This window comes from Loxodonta africana, chromosome 1, assembly GCF_030014295.1.
Source record: "Loxodonta africana isolate mLoxAfr1 chromosome 1, mLoxAfr1.hap2, whole genome shotgun sequence".
NCBI lineage: Eukaryota > Metazoa > Chordata > Mammalia > Proboscidea > Elephantidae > Loxodonta > Loxodonta africana.
Window position 1 is genome coordinate 14,069,339 of NC_087342.1, and position 21,328 is coordinate 14,090,666.

General features: G+C 39.8%; 1 protein-coding gene across 4 annotated transcripts in view; it reads left to right on the forward strand.

The window, feature by feature from the left end:
• The window catches only part of SEC22A (SEC22 homolog A, vesicle trafficking protein), a 65,990-nt gene that overhangs the window by 11,772 nt on the left and 32,890 nt on the right, over nucleotides 1–21,328 (forward strand). For all 4 annotated transcript variants that reach the window (XM_010592910.3, XM_064291334.1, XM_010592909.3 and 1 more), the window contains exons 3-4: nucleotides 11,504–11,667; nucleotides 12,636–12,830. In XM_010592910.3, coding sequence (XP_010591212.2) covers nucleotides 11,504–11,667; nucleotides 12,636–12,830 — 359 coding nt within the window. The remainder of the gene's footprint in view (nucleotides 1–11,503; nucleotides 11,668–12,635; nucleotides 12,831–21,328) is intronic.

Here is a 21,328-nt window from a genome sequence, read left to right on the forward strand (position 1 = left end):
CCTGGATCACACACCCACCCTTTGATTGGGTATCTTCAGCAAGGCTATGTAGAATAAATAGGTGGTGGGGCTGGAGATAACTCCCCAAAGGGAAGGAGAGAAGGGATGCTAGGCAGATAGCCATTATAGTACCCTCACCTCTATTTTACAGATGAGGAAAATGAGGTTTAGGAATGTAAAGTCACTTGTTCAAAGTCACAAAGTTAATAAATGGTCTAAACCACTGTCTTTTGACTTCAACATTCACCTTATTCTCTGGTAAAAGAGGGAGTGGTCTCCCTTTACTCTAAACACCTTTCTTGACAGGGAGTGATCCTAATTTTCCTAATTCTTTACAGTTTTTTGTGGAGAGAGGATTAACCAGAGAAGGGAATTAAGTGAAGTAAACCTCTCCCTCCTTCCCTCCCCTCTCCCTTACCTTTCCGCTTCTCTCCATTCTCTCCCTCTCTCTCCTTCGCTTTCCATTTGGCTGCAAAATAATGAGGAGCAGAGTTGAAGTGAAGCCTAAAGTTGATGGGACAGTGTTGTCTCTTTGGAGATGTAGATAAGTTTTTGGTGGGGAGGAGGGCAGACAGGGAAATGCAGCCCGCCAAAGCTGTCAAACCACTTGGGAGAAGGAGATAACTTCTGTGTCCTACTTCCCTGTTTTGTTTTGTTGCTGTCATCACACTCCTCATTAGGAAAATGTATGGCTTTTCAGCACCACATTTATTAAATAGGTTCTCGTGAACTCCGTGGAACCTAACTACTGTTACAATACTGTTTCTCTGGGAAGGTAAATTAGGACTTAGCCCATGATCAGTTATCTTAAAAAAAAATCTTCATAACACAAACCAGAGACCACATCAGCCTGAGACCAGAAGAACTAGATGGTGCCCAGCTACAACCGATGACTGCCCTGACAGGGAACACAACAGAGAATCCCTGAGGGAGCAGAAGAGCAGTGGGATGCAGACCCCAAATTCTCATAAAAAGACCAGACTTAATGGTCTGACTGAGACTAGAAGGACCCTGGTGGTCGTGGCCCCCAGACCTTCTGCTGGCCCAGGACAGGAACCATTCCCATAGCCAACTCTTCAGACAGGGATTGGACTGGACAATGGGATAGAGAGGGATGCTGGTGAGGAGTGAGCTTCTTGAATCAGGTGGACACTTGAGACTATGTTGGCATCTCCTGTCTGCTGGAGGGGAGATGAGAGGGTAGAGGGGGTTAGAAGCTGGTGGAATGGACACGAAAAAGAGAGAGTGGAGGGAGAGAGCGGGCTGTCTCATTAGGGGTAGAGCGATTGGGAATATGTAGTGAGGTGTATATAAGTTTTTGTGTGAGAGACTGACTTGATTTGTAAACTTTCACTTAAAGCACAATAAAAATTTTTAAAAAATAGAAAAAAATCATAATGTTCATTCTCTGGTATGAGCAATGGGAACATGTTAGGGTTAGTGGGAAAGGGTCAATCAGGAGACAAGATTAACTGCAGAAAAGGAGCAGAAGGATGTCAAAGGCAAACTTTGCTTCCTCTGTGTTTTATCCAGTGCTCTGGTGGTGTAATCCCTGGGGCCTCTTCATATCGTCTCGGATTCTCCTTGAGCTTACTGTGGTTACAGGTTGCTGTTGCCTGGCATGGTGCATATTAATAAATATTTTCTTGTTAAGTGAAGTTAAAATTAGTGGCTGATACGAGTTTTTTATTCGTGGGATAATTTATTGGTGATTTAGCTCTTCTCCATTGGAGGGTGCTTGGAAGTTGGCCTTATATGAGAGGAATGAATGAGAACATAGGAAGTTCTAGTTGAATGCTGGCACACGTGAGCACTCGTTGTCACTGAGTTTGTTCTCTTTCTGGCTCCTGCCTCCTTACTAGCTCACTGATGGCAGAGTATTTTGTTTTCAGCTTGTTTCCTACTAGATGTATTTGGTGATGATAAAACCAATATGCTCACTTTTAGAATGTCAGATCCTTTCATGTATATTTAAAAGTTTAAACACTCTATTTTAGAGAATTGAATTCAGTGTGGAAGGTTCTATTTAAAAACATTTATTTTTCTTGTACTTAGGAGTTTTAACAATAGACTAGAGATAGCATATTCCGTTGGAGAACTTTTCTGCACCCAGGCAAGCTGTTCACTGGACAAGTGTGGCTGCAAAGGATAAACAGGTTTTCCATGTGCAATAATACAATTGCAGAAGGAAAATTATATATGTAGTACAAATGTTAATTCTTACTGTAGCGTCAGTTTATAAATAGTTTGCTGTGTGCATTGTCATTCAGCATGATACAAAGCCCAGTTTTGTAAATTTATGTGGATTTGTGTATCGTTTCAGGTGCATTCCAGGTACTGGACTGCAAGCTCCTGGCAGGCAGGACCTTGTCTTTGGCATCAGCTCCTACAGAGTAGAGGGCCAGACATATGCCAAGTGCTCTGTTTTCTGCTGAGGGGAAGACCATTGCTTTCACTGATTATTTAGCTTGATGAACAGGCCAGAATTGCCCTAATAATGTCAGTGTTTAATTGGTAATGTGTAAAATTTTTTTGCAAGTTCATAAGTAAAATTAGATGAAGTTCATTGTCTAAAACTACTTGTTCATTTTGTTGGACTTTAGGGATAGGGACCACTTGTGGTATGCCTTGCTTGGACACATGATTGTATTAGCTTTTTAATGAAGTGATTGAAAGGAGTAAACCCTGTTGACCTAGAGTTTGGACTTCTGCCAGCCGTTGCTGTTCAGGACACAAGTGATCCTGGGAGGACCTAAAGAAGTTCCTAGTGTACATGCCAGGGAGGGGAACCAAAGATGTAATAAGATTGGGTAAATTCTTCTGCCAGGAGAAAGAAGTACTCTCATTGACAGGGAGTAGAAGACCAATCCCTACTGGTGCTAAAGCTCAGAAATGGAAGAGAAATAAAAAAGAATAAAATTAGAACAAAGTAGGAAGAAAACAATGGCAATTTAAAAACTGCACTCAGGGTAAAGGAAACTGAGTGGTGTGTGTGTATTAGTAATGGCTGTGCTAGGAGAGCAGACATACCTGTTAGACTTGCATAGCCATCTGCGAGCACTCACTGCAGAGGTGAGTAATTCTACATGGACCCTGAGAATCCCTCTCCCTTTGAAGTTGGGACATTCAGGAGGCTCACTGACCTGAGCCCTATAGTCTTATGGGGTATGCTACTTGAAGAGCTGGTGAAGTTCTCTCTTCTGTCATTTAGGTGTTTACTGAGGTTCTGCTTTGGATAGATACATCTAGACTATATGAGTATCTGCACGACATACTCAACAAATTCGTGTATAAATGAGTGAACGAATGATGCCATCCTTGTACTCATTTGTTCAGTAATTTATTGAGCACCTATCGTATGCTAGACACAGAATATTCTCGGTACTAAGAATACAGTATTGAACAATACAGAAATCATCCCTGCACTCATGGAGCATATACGAGGGTAAGTAAAAAAGTATTGCTACAAAATTATTGTTGTTGTTAGGTGCCGTCGAGCCGGTTCAGACTCACAGTGACCCTTTGTACAACAGAATTAAACACTGCCCGGTCCTGCATCATCCTCACGAGTGTTGCTGTGTTTGAGCCCATTGTATGTAGCCCATTGTCAACCCATTTCATCAAGGGTCTTCCCCTTTTTTGCTGACCCTCTGCTTTGCCAAACGTGATGTCCTCCTCCAGGGACTGGTCGCTCCTGATAACATGTCCAAAGTAGGCGAGACAAAGTCTCACCATCCTTGTTCCACATCCTTTTCTGAATCCGGTGTGAATTTCTGGCAGTTTCCTGTCGATGTACTGCTGCAACTGCTTGTGAATGATCTTCAGCAAAATTTTACTCGCGTGTGATATCAGTGATATCGTTAGAGAATTTCCACGTTCCGTTGGATCACCTTTCTTCGGGATGGGCACAAATATGGATCTCTTCCAGTTGGTTGGTCAGGTAGCTGCCTTCCAAATTTCTTGGCATAGATGAGTGAGCACCTCCAGCACTGCATCTGTTTGTTGAAACATCTCGATCGATACTCCGTCAATTCCGGTAGCCTTGTTTTTCACCGGTGCCTTCAGCGCAGTTTGGACCTCTTCCTTCAGTACCGTTGGTTCTTGATCATATGCTACCTCCTGAGATGGTTGGACGTCGACCAGTTCTTTTTGGTACAGTGCTCTGAGTATTCCTTCTATCAGCTTTTGATGCCACCTGCATCATTCAATATTTTGCCCATAGAAACCTTCAAAATTGCAACTTGAGGCTTGAATTTTTTCTTCAGTTCTTTCTGCTTGAGAAATGGCAAGTGTCTTCTTCCCTTTTGGCTTTCTAACTCCGAGTCTATGCACATTTCATTTTAATCTTTTACTTTTTCTTCTCAAGCTGCCCTTTAAAATCTTCTGTTCAGATTTTTACTTCATTGTTTCTTCCATTCACTTTAGCTACTCTACATTAAAGAGCAAGTTTCAGAGTCTCTTCTTGTCTTTTCTTTCTTACCTGTCTTTTTAATGACCTTTTGCTTTCTTCATGTGCGATGTCCTTGATGTCATCCCACAACTCATCGGATCTTTGGTCATTAGTGTGCAGTGCATCAAATCTATTCTTGAGATGGTCTGGAAATTCAGGTGGGATATACTCAAGGTCGTATTTGGCTCTGTGGACTTGTTTAAAATTTCTTCAGCTTCAACATGAACTTGCCTAAGAGCAATTGATGGCCTGTTCCACAGTCGGCCCCTGGCCTTATTCTTACTGATGATATTGAGCTTTTCCATCGTCTCTTTCCACAGATGTAGTTGATTTGATTCCTGTGCTTTCCTTCTGGTGAGGTCCATGTGTGTAGTTGCCATTTATGTTGTTGAGAAATGGTATTTGCAACGAAGAAGTCATTGGCCTTGCAAAATCCTGTCATGCCATCTCCAGCATCATTTCTATCACCAAGGCAGTGTTTTGCAACTACCAATCTTTCTTCTTAATTTCCAACTTTTGCGTTCCAGTCACCAGTAGTTAACGATGCATCTTGATTGCAGGTTTGACCAATTTCAGACTGCAGAAGTTGGTAGAAATCTTCAGTTTCCTCATCTTTGGCATTAGTGGTTGGTGCCTAAATTTGAATAATAGTCTTATTAACTGGTATTGCTTGTAGACCAATGGATTTTATCCTTTCACTGACAGCGTTGTACTTCAGAATAGATCTTGAAATGTTATTTTTGACGGTGTACTCCATACCATTCCTCTTTAATTTGTCATTCCTGGCATAGTAGACCAGATGATTGTCTGATTCAGAATGGCCAATACCAATCCATTTCAGCTCATTAATACCTAGGATATCTATCTTATGCGTTCCATTTCATTTTTGTTGACTTCCAATTTTCCTAGATTCATACTTTGTACATTATGTACAAAATCATAGAAACCTTTATTAAGCAAAAATATTTAAAAATGGGAAGCTATCGTTTCTTGACATTTCCTCCATCTCAGTCTATACACTTCTGAAGACAGTGTTTCCGTCTCTCTAACTCTTTCCCTGAAGAACTCTGTGCTCTTTGATCTCCACCACACCAGAACAGCAGTTTTGGCATCCTCAAGGGACTCAAATCGTGTTCCTTTTAAATGTTCTTTGAGTTTTGGGAACAAAAAGACGTCTGAAGGGGCAAGATAAGGGCTGTAGGGTGGATGGGGTAAGGTCTCCCAATAAAATTCTTGTAGGACAGCTCTGGCTACCCTCGAAAAATGAACAGGTACATTGTCGTGATGGAAAAAAAATTCCCGGGCCCAACTTTCCTGGCCTTTTTCTTAGTTTTCAGTTTTTGTAAAACTTCTTCATAATAAGCCCCCACGATTGCCCTGTGTCCTTAGAGAAAATCTATCAAGATTAGCCCTTTGGAATCCCAAGAAACAGTCCCCGTAACCTTTTGAGCTTTCTTCACTCTCTTGGCTCATCTTTGAGGTCTTCTCAACCTTTCTTAAAATGCTTGACCCATCTAAAAACTGTTGTTTTATGTGGGGTGGCCTTCCCACAAACTTGTTGCAAAGCTTCAATGATTTGGGAAGATACCCACTTGAGTTTTGTTAAAAATTTGAAAGTAGCCCTGACCTCAAAATAATTTTTTCGCATGGCACAAAAAGTACTCTTTTTTTTTTTTTTTGAAGGCACACTAACAAGACTAAGACAAGTATATTTCTGAGGGGACTTGTCTGCAGCCATTCACTGATCATGGAAACATGTTTACACATGTTTTGTTTGGAATAAATTTGTGCATGAATGAACTGGAACCCTACTAGCAATACTTTTTGACTTACCCTTGTATACAAGTTAAAAAGACAGTACAACAAATACCCACATTTATGTGTAATTATAAATTGAGTTAAGTTACGTGGAAAAAAAAAAACAAAAAACGCCAGCTGCTATGTATGGTATAACCAAGGGGGTGGCAATCAGTTTAGATTGTGTACTGTAAGATGGGTAGGAATTGACAGGTCAGAATTGGTGCATGGTGGAGGTGGGGTCGGGAGCATAGCAAATGGGGAAGATGGGATCTGTGAACCTCTCAGGCTGGGAAAGGGGTGTGGGAGTGGGCTGTCATCCTTGAGGATCTGAAACTGGGTCAGTGTGGCTGAAATGCGGAGAGGGTGGAGTAGAGTTGCACCTGATGAAGTGGAGAAGTTGGCAAGGCTTCTAAGCTTCCAGGGTAAACCTGTGATCACTAGTTCCAAAATTCTCAAATTTTATTACTCTTAATTAGGGGTAAAAATAGACATTGATTTGTGGCTTGGAAAAAGTGACCAAAAAAATGTGGGTGAATGAGGAGATAATTGACTCATCTATATTATTGAGAAGTTGGTGTTGCATTCTGGAAAGAATGTGGGCTTTGGAGTCAGAACTAGGTTCATCCCCGCTCTGCTTCTTAATGGCGTGTGGCCTTGGGTAAGTTACTAAACCTTCCTGAGCCTCTGTTCCTTCACCTGTAAAATGCAGATAGCAACACCCATTTATTGTGAGCATGAAATGACTTCAGATGTTAACGCATTTAGCAGAGGGCCTGGCTCCTACTAAGTGGTCAGTAAACTGTGCGTGCTGCTGTTACTATTGCCACCACCGGTCTTCCTTCTCCTCCTCAAGGCAGAGGGACAACTGAACTGCCAGATTGTTTATAAAAGAGTGAGCTAAATGCACCCGATGGACGCTCCCAAGTCTTGCATAAACCAGCGTTCCTGGAGGGACTTTAGATGTCACTACGTACTGTACTGTTCATCTGTGTAGTCCTCAGTGAAATGATGGGAGTCTTTCAGTTTGTCCCACTGATAACTGAAAAAGCAAAAGGCTTTTGGTAACAAAGGCAAATTGACAGAACTAAGTATACTTTTGGAAAACTGGCTTTGCATTTCAAAGGAAAACAGTGTTAGAGGGCTAAATTCACTTCATAAAAAGTCATAGTGTAGGGCACTTTGCAGCCTTTTCAGAGAGTGTCTTTGTTTGTTATAGTAAAATACAGTAAAAGACTTTGGAGTAAAGGCTCCCTGAAAATGCCAACAATCTTAAAAACATAGGATTTCATTTACTTCATGTACAGTTCTCTAAATTCAGGGCAAGCGAGGTAAACCATTTGGGGTAAACTGTCTGTGGTTCACTCTATTATTAATATAAAATACGGTAAAACCCCACCATCACACACAAAAAAGAGTCCACGAGCTTCTGTCATGTTACTGGAGGGTAATGAAGTCACTTCTAGCTAGCCAGCTGGCACTTCCAAGGGTCTGGGAGCCAGTCTCCAGTTGTGTTCAGCCCCAGCGCAAGTTACCGTGGAGTGTATGCGAATGCTGTTGACACATCTGAGAATTTTGATAATGAAGATTTTCTTGAAAGAGAGGAAATTACTTGGGAGAAACATACTTGGACCTTTGATTTAATTACTAATTTTGTAGGAAAAATGCAGTATTCTATGAGTAAACTCTTTGACTATAAGGCCGTAAGGACACATACATAATAAGAGATACATTTAGGAAACTAAAAAGTTTTATGGAACAATATGCACTCTAATGTTTTCTGTTATATCCTATTTCACTTTTTTTTTTTTTTTTGGAAAATGCCGTTTATAACCCACTAAATGAATGCTATGAACTAATTTGGAATCACCTCAACAGCTGTGGGTTTGGTCTTTTGGTTTTGAGGGGTCACAGGAGCCATGGTGGCTCAGTCGTTGAGAGCTCGGCTGCTAACCAAAAGGTCGCCAGGAATCGGAATCGACTCAGCAGCAGCGGGTTTGGTTTTTTGAGTGGGTCACAACTTACGTTTGAAAATCATTGGGCCGAGTGACTGTGTATTCGGTAGAACTTAGAAGGGAATTCCTGGCACTGCAGAAGCATAAGGTCGGCACAGTTTCAGCAGTAGTATCCTACACCATTAGTAGTTGTTAAGATGGTTAATAGATGCCAACCCCTAATCAGCAGATGGAAACTCAGATTTGGCTGTCCAGGATGGTCTCTTAACAAGGATTCCAGTGTATATATATACACATATGCGTATTTACCTGCATATGCATGTACTCTCTCTAGAAGAATACATAAGAAATTATAACATGGGTTGGCTGAGGGGAGGAGCCCTGGTGGTGTAGTGGTAGAGAGATTGCTAACCGGAAGGTCAGCAGGTGAAATCCACCAGCTGCTCCTTGGAAGCCCTAGGGAGCCGTTCCACTGTGTCCTATAGGATCGCTATGAGTTGGAATCAACTCGACAGCAATGAGTTTGGTTTGGTTTTGGTTGAGGGGAGAACTGGATATCTGCAGGCAGGGGTGGGGATAAGAAACTATATGGTACACCCTTTCATTATTTTTGGAATTTGAATCGTGAATGTATTATAAAAATTAAGTTAAAAAATGATAAATTCTTCTGCATTATTAGGAAAAAATGGGGGGGGGGACTCTAGTATGGACCAGGGTTCGTCAAGTAAGACCGCTGTAAATGTTATTAGCAGGGTCTTCTGCAGAGCCCTGGTTGCACAGTGGTTAAGCATTCAGCCGCTAACTAAAAGGTCGGCAGTTCAAATCCACCATCCGCTCCTTGGAAACCCCATGGGACAGTTCTACTGTGTCTTATAGGGTTACTATGAGTTGGAATTGAGTCCACGGCAACAAGCTTGGGTTTTTTATTTTGGTCCACAGGAATACAGAGTTATACCCTGTGTGCTCCATGCTTGCATCGGGTTGGAACCGGAGTGTTCCTGCTGAAAGTTTGCATTTCCACCCCAGATATCCTTAATCAGAATCTACATTTTAACGAGATCTCCAATTCTTATGTGTAATAAATTTTGAGAACCACTGCTCTCCTAGTGGTTCTCAGAATTGGTTCCTAACCAGTAGCATTGTTATCACCTAGGAACTTGTTAGAAATGCAAGTTCTCAGCAGGGGTTTGAACTGAAACAAACTGGTTTGAAGCCCTGGTTTGTTGCCCCGATCTATTCCAGCTTTGTGGACAGTGCTATAAAAAGACATTTCAGTGACTCATTGAAAAGAGTTAATTTGTGTCCTATGCTGTGCTTATTCTAGGGAGTATATACTGTGTTCTGGAGTCCTGGTGGCGCAGTGGTTAAGAGTTTGACTGCTAATCAAAAGGTCAGCTGTTCAAATCCACTAGCCATTCCTTGGAAACTCTATGCAGCAGCTCTACTCTGTTCTATAGGGTTGCCTATGAGTCGGAATCGACTTGATGGCAACGAGTTATACTGTGTTCTAGAAGGTCCCTGAGTAGCACAAATTATTTGCATTTGACTACGATTGGAAAGATTGGCAGTTTGAATCCACCCAGTGGCACTGCGGAAGAAAGGCCTGGCACTCTACTTCCATAAGATTATAGCCATTGAAAACCCTATGGGGTGCATTTCTCCTCTGAAACTCGTAAGGTTGCCATGAGTCAGAACGGACTCAACGACAGCTTTTTTTTTTTTTTAATACTATGTTCTAGAAAGTTTTTTTTTTTTCAATTATAACATGGTTAATTTAAATGTTTCAGTGTTTCAAGTGGAAGTTTTTTGTTTTTAAGTTTTAGCTTATTTAGAAATAATTTCAAGCTTACAGAAAGGTTGCAAGAATAGTACAAATAATTCCTGTGTCCAGATTCACCTTTTTTTATTTCGACATTTTACCCATTTGCTTTATCGTTTTTACCCCTGCCACCTCCATGTCTCTTTATCTCTGTTGCTCTGTCGATCATGTTTATTTTTTTCTGAACTATTTGAGAGTCATTTACAGATGCCGTGCTCCTTTATCGCCTAACACTTCAGGGTGTATTTTCTAAGATTTGTAATAGTCTCTTATTTAACCTACAGTACAGCTTTGGTAAATTTAATATTAATAACATGTTTAATCTACCGCCTGTTTCCATTTTTGTTAATTGTCCCAGAAATGTCCTTTGTAGCATTTTTTTTCCTTCTCTGGTACAAGATCCAGTTTAGAGCCAGGTATTGCATATAGTTGTCACACTTCTTTAGCCTCCTTTGATCTGAAGCATTTCCACAGCTTTGCTTTCTCCTTTACAACACTGAGATTTTAAAAGCATATAGGCCCCCTCCCCCCGTTTTAAGTTGAATGTTCCTCATTCTGATGTTTCTTCATGATTAGATTTAGGTCCTGCGCTCTGAGCTCGAGTGCTCTGTAGGTGATGTGTCTTTCTCACACACCACGTCTGGAGGCACGTAATGTCCATCTGCCCCTCCCAAGTGATGTTAGAGCACCTGGTCAAGGTGGTGTCTGTTGTCTACTGTACAATTGATATTTTCCTCTTGCAACTGATAGCAATCCATGGGAAGACATTTTAAAATCATGCAAATACCTTGCTCCCCCTAGATTTAGCATCCATTGATTGTCCTTGCCTGATCCAGGCTTTACTGTAATGGTTTGCCAAATCCTGACCTTTTCTAATTCTGCACTACCTCCACATTTACCAGTTAGTACTCCGCATTCTGCTGTGAGCAAGAAGCTCCCTTCTCCCTCTTTTATTTGTTGTCATGATGGACTAATCCCCATCCCTCCCCACCCCTTTCCTTAATGGTTTCTGATTTATTACTGTGTACAGTAGAGGATTTAACTCAGATCAATGGATGATGTCAGGATGCCAGTGGATGATGTCAAGAGATCAACAACCACCCTGAAATTGTGTGCGAATGTTGTGTTGTTTGGGCATTTTTCTGGGGAAAGAGTCTCCAACTTTGATCAGACTCTAAAGGATTCTTGACTCAAACAGGATTAGGTTCCACTGGGGAAAAGTGGTTAAACTTTAGTTTATCTGTACCCTTCTATATTTGTATATTCTTTCCCTTGCTTTCTATCATTTTATCTACTGTTTTTAAACTACAACTTAAAAAGTATATTTTGGTTCCTTCAGAAATTTTGCAGGAATATATCGTAAATATTAATATCTTCATTAGCACTCTAGCAGCACTTTATAATGTATAGAACCAGTCTTGTGAAGCAATGAATTACCTTGATTTAATTTGAAAATTTAAAACAATGTTTTTTACACTGTAGTTTTATTAGCTCTCTGGGAGTGAGCTACATGATGTTGTGCACTGAAAATTACCCCAATGTTCTGGCCTTCTCTTTCCTGGATGAGCTTCAGAAGGAGTTCATTACTACTTATAACATGATGAAGACAAATACTGCTGTCAGACCATACAGTTTCATTGAATTTGGTAAGGGCCCGGTTTTCTTTTCTTTATTATCCTATCTCCATTCAGTCACAAGCAATTTTTCATCTGATACTGGGGGGGTCAGTGGGAGAAACTCAGAAAATTCCTCTGCCTTGCTTTTGGTAGAAAAATTTGGCAAATGATATATAAATTTTGGCAACTTCTTACTTGGTTAAGATGCCTGGTAGACAGAATTGTGTTTCAGCTATGAAGGGGATTGTGCTATTCAGAGTTTTGTGTTTATGTGATAATCTTACATATAGTCTGCTTAATATAGAACAGGGGCTGGCAAACATTTTCTATAAAGGGCCACATAGTCTATAAATGAGTGAACATGGTTATGTTCCAATAAAACTTTATTTACAAAAAAGACAGCAGGCTGGATTTGGCCTATGGTCAGTAGTTTGCTTGATTCGTGATTGGGGACGGGGAGAAATAAAACCAAGTTGCAAATAGTAAAAGTAAATTTCTACTTGGAAGATATTTAAGAAACATTTCTTATTGGTTTCAGTACAATTATTCTTTAAAATGTACATTCTAATGGTGTAAGCAATAAATAAGAACAGATTTATAAAGACATGCAACACATAGTGTATAGTCTTGTGTAATTAAAAACTTAATATTTCATAAGATAAAAATTCCTACAAAAATTAAGACTCTGGTTTAAAGTTAAAGCTGTTTTGTTTCTGTAATTCCTTGAAGTGGATATAATAAAAAATATTCTCATACTCATGTAGTGCTAAACTCTTAGTTTATTTACAGTTATTGACTTCTAGAGTATAAAACTGATGACTTCATGATTTATTAGCCATTAAACACAAATAATTTTAGAATATTCCCTGACAAATTGAACCACTCTGAATAGCAAATTAAACTGTTTATCTGCAGAATTTACTGTTTGTAAACATCACACTCTCAAATGATTTAATTACCACATGACTGCAGGGACATTTATTTTTTTATTTTAATAGATAACTTCATTCAGAGGACCAAGCAGCGATATAACAATCCCAGGTCTCTTTCAACAAAGATAAATCTGTCTGACATGCAGACGGAAATCAAGCTGAGACCCCCTTATCAAATTCCCATGTGTGAACTGGGGTCAGCCAACGGAGTCACATCTGCATTTTCTGTTGACTATAAAGGTGCTGGCAAGATTTCTTCTGGTGAGTTCTGGATCTCAGTTATTTTTAAAAAATCATTGTTTTATAAGAACTGAGCAGTGCTTGAACGTGAATTACTTTATTGAGATATTTTAAAGCAAGTACATGGGAGAATGAAGAAGTGAAGTTCAAAGAAATCCTTTCTTGCAGTGGTTTATAAAGGAAGCTTCCAGATAGGTGACTAATCAGGAAAATACTTTCACACAGAAATCTCAGAGGATCTCTTGCTAGGAAAATATTTAAGGTTTCTTTAAGGTAAAAAAAAGTCTAGAAATGAGTAATAGTTTCTTTATAATATGCGTTTACAGACATGTAAAGTGCCTTCCATTTTGTCAGAAGGGCTACATTCAAGGCCAAGGTTCTTGACCGTCACAGAAAACGTAGGGACCTTAATGACTGTTTAAACCTCCCTTCCAGAGAAGGAATTTCACCCTCAAAAGTTGTGATAGGTTGGAAACTGCTTATAAACGAAAACCTCTTTATCTTATAGGTTCCATATATCATTGTTACATGTTCCTTATATAGTAAGCTAAAGCCTGCTTCCGCGTAGTACCTACCGGTTTGTCTAAGTTCTTTAACCTTTCCCTCCTTCCCTAATAGCACTTCAGGACTGTGAAGTCAGCGACTCTGAAGTCAGTCCTTTCCTTCTCTTTAGCCTCATCTACTTCATATAAAATATCTGCAGTTCACTTAGCCTGTGGTATTTTGAAGCCCTCACCGTCCTGGAAGGTTCCTCTGGACGTGCTTTAGTTTGTGTTCTTCGAACGTGGCACTCAGGACTGAACATATTCCTTCACGTTTGGTTTGAGAATAACCTCAAGCCAGGGCTTCCTAACTTTTTGATGTTTTAAGCCTAAGTGTGGGATTTAATCTGTCTCTTTTGAAGTTCATTCTGTTGATTTTGGCTTATCTTTCAGCCTGATGAAATACTAAATAAGCTTGTGGTTGTTTACATTAGTTTTGGTCTTTTACAAGTTTGATAATCATTTTATTTTGCTTTTTGCTTTTTTTTTTTTTACTTTATAAACTGATTAAAATATTGATTGGAACTAGATTAAGGACAGACTGATAAGGCACTCAACCAGAGAACTTCTTCCAATTTGACATTTCCGTTCAGCAAATCATTTTTCTACCATCTGGCAAGTTCAATTCACTAAGCTAGGGATTAAAAAAAAAAAAGTATGTAGCTCTCCTGAGTACACTTAGTTGGCTAGCTGTGAATCCTTCTACTCGTATTCTTCTACTCACATTTTTTCATCATCACCAGATATTTCCAAAGATGCCATGCAAAACTTTGGAAGCATTACCAGATCCCATTAATCTTTCCAATGTAACTGTAACCAGAATGGTTTGAAGAGAAAGACTGAAATAAGCACAACAGTATTAAGCTACCTTTCTGGTTGAGTTATGTAAGCATACTCACTATTGCCCCCAACTAACCGTTCCTGAAACTGCCTTCTGGTCATGGCAGCCCCTTTTTAATATTGTAAAAAATGCCCATACTCTAGGAGATATAATTGACAGGTTCTTAAATGTCGTTAGGGTCTTTTATTTGACAGATTTCTCGCTATACTACATTCTTGACCTTTGAAGCTCAAGTCTTATTCCTAGCCTATCCAGTAAGCCCTTTGAGTAAAGGATAAGTTAACATGTAACTAAAGAATACATGGTATCAAACCAACAGCCTGACATTTTAGAAAATTACTGAACTAAATGGCAAATGCTCTAAAATATATAAATAAAATTCTAAAAATTACATGAAATATTTTACTGAAAGTAAGACAGAGTTTGTTTACAGTGTAATTCTTAGTCCTGTTAAAATAGAGAATGAGACCAGTTCACCATGACTCAAATCTCATAAGTCTCAATGAAAGTCCTAGTGACCCCTGCTTTCTTTTCTAGATGCTCACAGACTAAACTGTGTGCGACATAATTCTTATCTAGGGTACTACTGGAGATAGAGTATCAAGTTTACCAGTCAGTAGTTTCCATAATTCTATCTTTCTGCCTCTGCTTTTGAAAATCATGACATTTTCTTCCTTTTGGTATAGTCATCTAGTACTTCATTTCTACAAGATTTTCCCAAAGATTGCTGCTGGTGGTACTGCAGCTATATTTGTGAAATTTTTTACAGTACCTTAGGATGTGGTTAGGAGACGGAGGCTCAAAACATTAATTTGCTTAAAATAAGTCCTTATACGTTGATGTACTATATTATACTTAATACGTTAATACATTCTTTTTTTTTAATATTCTCTTTTCTTTATCATGCTTTACGTGGAAGTTTACAGTTCAAATTAATTCCTCATATATGTTGTTACATGTGACCCTGGTTGCTATCCCTAGAATATGACCGCACATTTCCTCCCTTCCACCCCAAATTTCCCGTGTCCATTCAACCAGCTCCTGTCCCTTTCTGCCTTCTCATCTTGCCTCCGGACAGGAGCTGCCCATTTTGTCTCATGTATCTGCTTGACCTAAGAAGCACCCTCTTCACGAATATCATTTTCTGTCTTATAGTCCAGTCTAATCTTTGAAGAGTTGGCTTCAGGAATGTTTTAGTTCAGGGTTGACAGAGACCGGGGACCACATCTTCTGGGATTCCTCAGTCTTAGGCCATTAAATCTGGTCTTTTTACTAGAGTTTGGTTCTGCACCCCACTATTCTCCTGCTCCGTCAGGGATTCTCCGTCGCGTTCCCTGTCAGGGTGGCCCTTGTTGGTAGCTGGACACCGTCTAGTTCTTCTGGTCTCAGGCTGATGGAGTGTCTGGTATATGTGGCCCCTTTTGTCTCTTGGGCTAATATTTTCCTTGTGCGTTTGGTGTTCCTCATACTCCTTTGCTCCAGGTGGGTTGGGACCAATTGATGCATCTTAGATGGCTGCTCACTAGCTCTTAAGACCCCGGACACCACTCACCAAAGTGGAATGCAGAACATTTTCTTAATAAACTTTGTTATGCCGATTGACCTAGATGTCCCCTGAAACATAATATTTATTTTTAAGATCACATGTTTTGAGGATTACTTCCTCTGCCAAAAAAAACTAAAAAAAAAAAAGAAGGTGAAAATAAAAATCACAGTTGAGTTTTTTATCTTTTTTTATTTTTGGTCATCTCTTATTGTTATATCGTCATCTCTAAGCTCTCAACCAGTTTCTTTTTTGCAATTCTGTTTGTTTGGAATTTGACTCAGACAATCACATGGTTTACTACGCCAGGAATGATGAATTGAAGAGGGATGGCGTTACATTCATTGTCCGAAGGAACTTTTTGAAATCTATCCTGATAGGATAATATTCATACGCCTACAGGGAAGACCGGTTAAGACGACTGTTACTCAAATTTACACACCGACCACTAATGCCAAAATTGAAGATTTTTACCAACTTTTGCAGCCTGAAATTGATCAAGCATGCAGTCAAGATACAGTGATAATTATTGGTGATTGGTATGCAAAAGTGGGAAACAAAGAAAGATTTGTAGTTGGAAAATACAGCCTTGGTGATAGAAACGATGCCAGAGATCGCATGATAGAATTTTGTGAGACCAACGACTTACTCATTTCAAATATCTTTTGCAGCAGCATAAACGGCAACTGTCATGGTTGAATTGTGTGTCCCCCAAGTATCTGTCAACTTGGCTAGGTCGATTTCCAGTATTGTATGATTTTCTGTCATTTTGTCATCTGATGTGATTTCTCTATGTGTTGTAAATCCTATCACTCTGATGTAATGAGATGGATTAATGGCAGTTATATTGATGAGATCTGCAAGATTAGATAGTGTCTGAGCCAGTCTCTTTCGAGATTTAAAAGAGAGAAGTGAGCAGAGAGACATGGGGACCTCATACCATGAAGAAAGCAGCACCAGGAGCAGAGCGCATCCTTTGGACCCAGAGTCCCTGTGCTGAGAAGCTCCTCAATCAGGAAGATTGATGACACGAATCTTCCTCCAGGGCCAACAGAGAGAGAAAGCCTTCTCCTGGAGCTGACGCCCTGAATTTGGACTGGTAGCCTAATAGACTTGAGAGAATAATTTTCTCTTTGTTAACACCATCCACTTGTGATATTTCTGTAATAGCAGCACTACATGACCAAGACAAAGACTATCCTGTAAGCCTCACCAGATGGAAAACACAGGAATCAAATCAACTACATCTATGGAAAGAGACAGTGGAAAAACTCAATATTATCAGTTCGAACAAGGCCAGGGGCTGATTGCAAAACAGACCATCAGATGCTCATATGCAAGTTTAAGTTGAAGCTGAAGAAAATTAAAACAATTCCACGAGAACCAAAGTACGACCTTGAGTATATTCCACCTGAATTTAGAGACCATCCCAAGAATAGATTTGATGCATTCAACACTAATGACCAAAGATCAGACAAGCCATAGAATGACATCAAGGACATCATATATGAAGAAAGCAAAAGGTCATTAAAGAGACAGGAAAGAAAGAAAAGACCAAAATGAACATCAGCAGAGACTCTGAAGGTTGCCGTTAAACATAGAGTAGCTAAAGCGAGTGGAAGAAATGATGAAGTAAAAGAGCTGAACAGAAGATTTCAAAGGGCAGTTTGAGAAGATAAAGTAAAATATTATAATAAAATGTGCAAAGAACTGGAGTTAGAAAACCAAAAGGGAAGAACATATTTGGCATTTCTCAAACTGAAAGAACTGAAGAAAAAATTCAGTCTCAAGTTGCAATATTGAAGGATTCTATGGGTAAAAAAATGGAACATTGCAGGAAGCATCAAAAGAAGATGGAAGGAACACACAGAGCCACTGTACCAAAAAGAATTGGCCAATGTGCAGTCATTTCCGGAGGTAGAATGTGATCAAGAACCAATGGTATTGAAGGAAGAAGTCCAAGCTGCAATGAGGTACTCTCAAAAAACAAGGCTTCAGGAATCTACAGAATGTCAGTTGAGATGTTTCAGCAAACAGATGCAGTACTCAAGTTGCTCACTTGTCTTTGCCAAGAAATTTGGAAGACAGCTACCTGGCCAACCAACTGGAAGAGAGTAGTATTCTTGACCATTCCAAAGAAAGGTGATCCAACACAATGTGGAAATTAGATCACGTGTGAGTAAAATTTTGCTGAGGATAATTCAAAAACAGTTACAGCAGCATGTTGACTGGGAACTGCTAGAAATTCAAGCCAGATTTAGGAGAGGACATGAAATGAGGGGTATCATTGCTGACGTCAGATGGATCTTGGCTAAAAGCAGAGAATACCAGAAAGATGCTTACCTGTGTTTTATTGACTAGGCAAAGACATTTAACTGTGTGGATCATAACAAATTATGGATAACATTGCAAAGAATGGGAATTCCAGAACACTTAATTGTGCTCATGTGGAACCTGTACATAGTCCAGGAGGCAGCCAGTTGAACAGAACAAAGGGATACTGCGTGGTTCAAAATCAGGAACGGTGTGTGTCAGGGTTGTATCCTTTCACCACGCTTATGCAGTCTGCATGCTGAGCAGATAATCTGAGAAGCTGGACTATATGAAGAAGAATGTGACATCGGGATTGGTGGAAGACTCATTAACAACCTAGGATAATGCAGATGACACAACCTTGCTTGCTGAAAGTGAAGGGGACTTGAAGTATGAAGATCAAAGACTATAGACTTGAGTATGGGTTACATCTCAACATATAAGAAAAATCCTCACAACTGAACCAGTAAGCAACATGATGAACAGAGAAAATTTCGAAGTTGTCAAAGATTTCATTTTACTTGGATCCACAATCAACGCCCATGGAAGTAGCAGTCAGGAAATCAAGCGACGTGTTGTGTTGGGCAAATCTGCTATAAAAGACCTCTTTAAAGTGTTGAAAAGCAAAGATGTCAGTTTGAGGACTAAGGTGCGCCTAACTCAAGCCATTATATTTTCAATTTCCTCACATGCATGTGAAAGCTGGATACTGAATAAGGAAGACTGAAGAAGAATTGATGCTTTTAATTTGTGATGTTGGTGAAAAATATTGAATATACCACAGACTGTCAGAACAAACAAGTCTGTCTTGGAAGTATAGCCAGCGTGCTTCTTGGAAGCGAAGATGGTGAGACTTCATCTAGCTTACTTTGGACATGTTATCAGGGAGACCAATCCTTGGAGAAGGACATCATGCTTGATAAGGTAGAGGGTCAGTGAAAAAGAGGAAGACCCTCAATGAGATGGATTGACACAGTGGCTTTGTGGGCTCAAACACAGCAATGATTGCGAGGATGGCGCAGGACCAGGCAGGATTTTGTTCTGTTGTATGTAGTGTCCCTGTGAGTTGGAATCGACTTGACGGCACCTAACAACAACAACATTGTTTATTTCACATCACCTACCAGTTTTTCCTTTTGCTTACAATGAATGCCAGAGCATTCCTTTCCATTGTTGTTCCTACTAGATATTTTAAGAAGGTGATATTTAAGGAAGTAACTCAGGTGCTTGTGGGGAATAAAACTGCCAACAAGTATCAGATAATTCCACATCACTTGTACATCTAACCTTCGTATCAATTCTGTCATGTATTAGGAAAGCTTTGTTTATATTATACATCTGAATAAACAGGCCAACATGCTCTCAAAAGAGTATTCTGGACATCAGCAGGAATGACAGAATAAAGACTTCTGAAAATCCACTCCTCTATAAAAACAATGAGAACGGTACCCAAAATTGTCAAAATCAACTTTTTCAGAACTACAGAAATTAAGTGACGGCTAAAATAATCCAGTGTTTATTCAAGATTAACAGCTGAATCTTGGTAAGAACAACCAGCTTGATGGTGTTCTAATTTACACTATTTCCATTCCCCTCTCCCTGGCTCTGAACTAACCTTGAAGACCAATAGCCTCACAGTCATGGTGGCCATAAAAACCAGCATCCTAGCAGCCACTGGAGGGGACATAATGTGTTTTGTCCCACTGGAGGGGACTAAAGCCCCAAAGTGTTTGCCAAAAACAATCAGCAGCAATTGTTTCACATTTTGGCTGCCTGAAGTGGCCATAACAATTGGAACAAGAAGACTTGACACACAAAAAAAAACTTACAGATGAGTGGGGATTGAGATGTCCATGAGGGTTTTGAAAAGCCCCAGCATATTCCTGGGAATCTCCAAGGCCACACCCGTAAGTAGGGCTGTGTGTGTGCTGAAGAATACCTGCAAAAGCCCTAAGCTCTCACATTTAGCCGACCTTGAGGCACTATGCAAAGAGGAAGTGAAAGTTAAGGAAATATTGTATACTGCCTGGTAGAACATTGGAAAAAAAAAAGTTTTTTTTTTTTTTCTCAATGTAGGGGTGCCCAAATACAGAGCCAGAAGCAAAGACTGGGAGATTTATTGGTGCAAGGCATTTAAGGAAATTTCTGTCCACTCATCAAGCTAATCAAGGAAAGACTTAAGTGACCATACATGCAAAGAATACAGACTTAAGAATTAGTTCTGGAAAGTCACTAAGCAAACAACAACAAACATCAGCAACAAAAAACCCTAGGGGAGATTGGACTGGACTGTGGTATAGAAAATGATACTGGTGAGGAGTGACCTTCTTGGATCAAGTAGACTCATGAGACTATGTGGGCAGCTCCTGTCTGGAGGGGTGATGAGAGGGCAGAGGGGATCAGAGGCTGGCTGAATGGACACGAAAATAAAGAGTGGAGAGAAAGAGTGTGCTGTTTCATTAGGGGGTGACCAACTAGGAGTATATAGCAAAGTGTATATAAATTTTTGTATGAGAGACTGACTTCATTTGCAAGCAAAGCACAATAAAAATTAAAAAAAAAACAAATGATATCAGACCCTCAGAGACTCAGCAATTATGCTGCCTCCTGTAGGTGACCCACTTAACCTTCTGAGGGAGCATTTAGGGAGGAAATCTGGCTAAGTAAATATTTAAATCAGAGCTAAGCCTGCACCTCTGACCTCCTTTCAGTTCCTCTCCCAAGTCTCCAAGTACTTCCCCCTCTCAGAGTCTTTGCTGTACCGGGAATTAACTTCTCCCTGACTTTGCCTTAAGCATTCATTCTCATCTTTCGAGTTTCAGCTTATCTATTATTTTATTTTAGAGGCCTTCCTTACATCATGTTAAAATCATGATCACCATTACTGTCTCTAAAAACCAGCATCTTTTTCTTTTTATCACTCATCATAATGTGTAAATTTATGTTTAATAATGTTTGGATTATTCTTTGTCTCTATCCACAAAATGAAAGGTCCATTAGAGCAAGGAAAAAAAAAAAAAAACCTTGGGGGGGGGGAGGGACTCTTCCAGTCTTACCACATTTTATTATACAAAATGTTTAGTTTTCAACAAAGAATTAGGAGACATGCAAAGAAACAGGAAAGTATGGCCCATAGAAAAAAAAGCGGGGGTGGGGGGTGGAATCCATAGAAACTGTCCCTGAGGAAGCACAAGCATTGGACTTACTAGAAAAAGACTTGAAATCAAGTTTTTAAAATATGTTCAAAGAACTAAAAAAATCATGTCTAAAGGACTAAAGA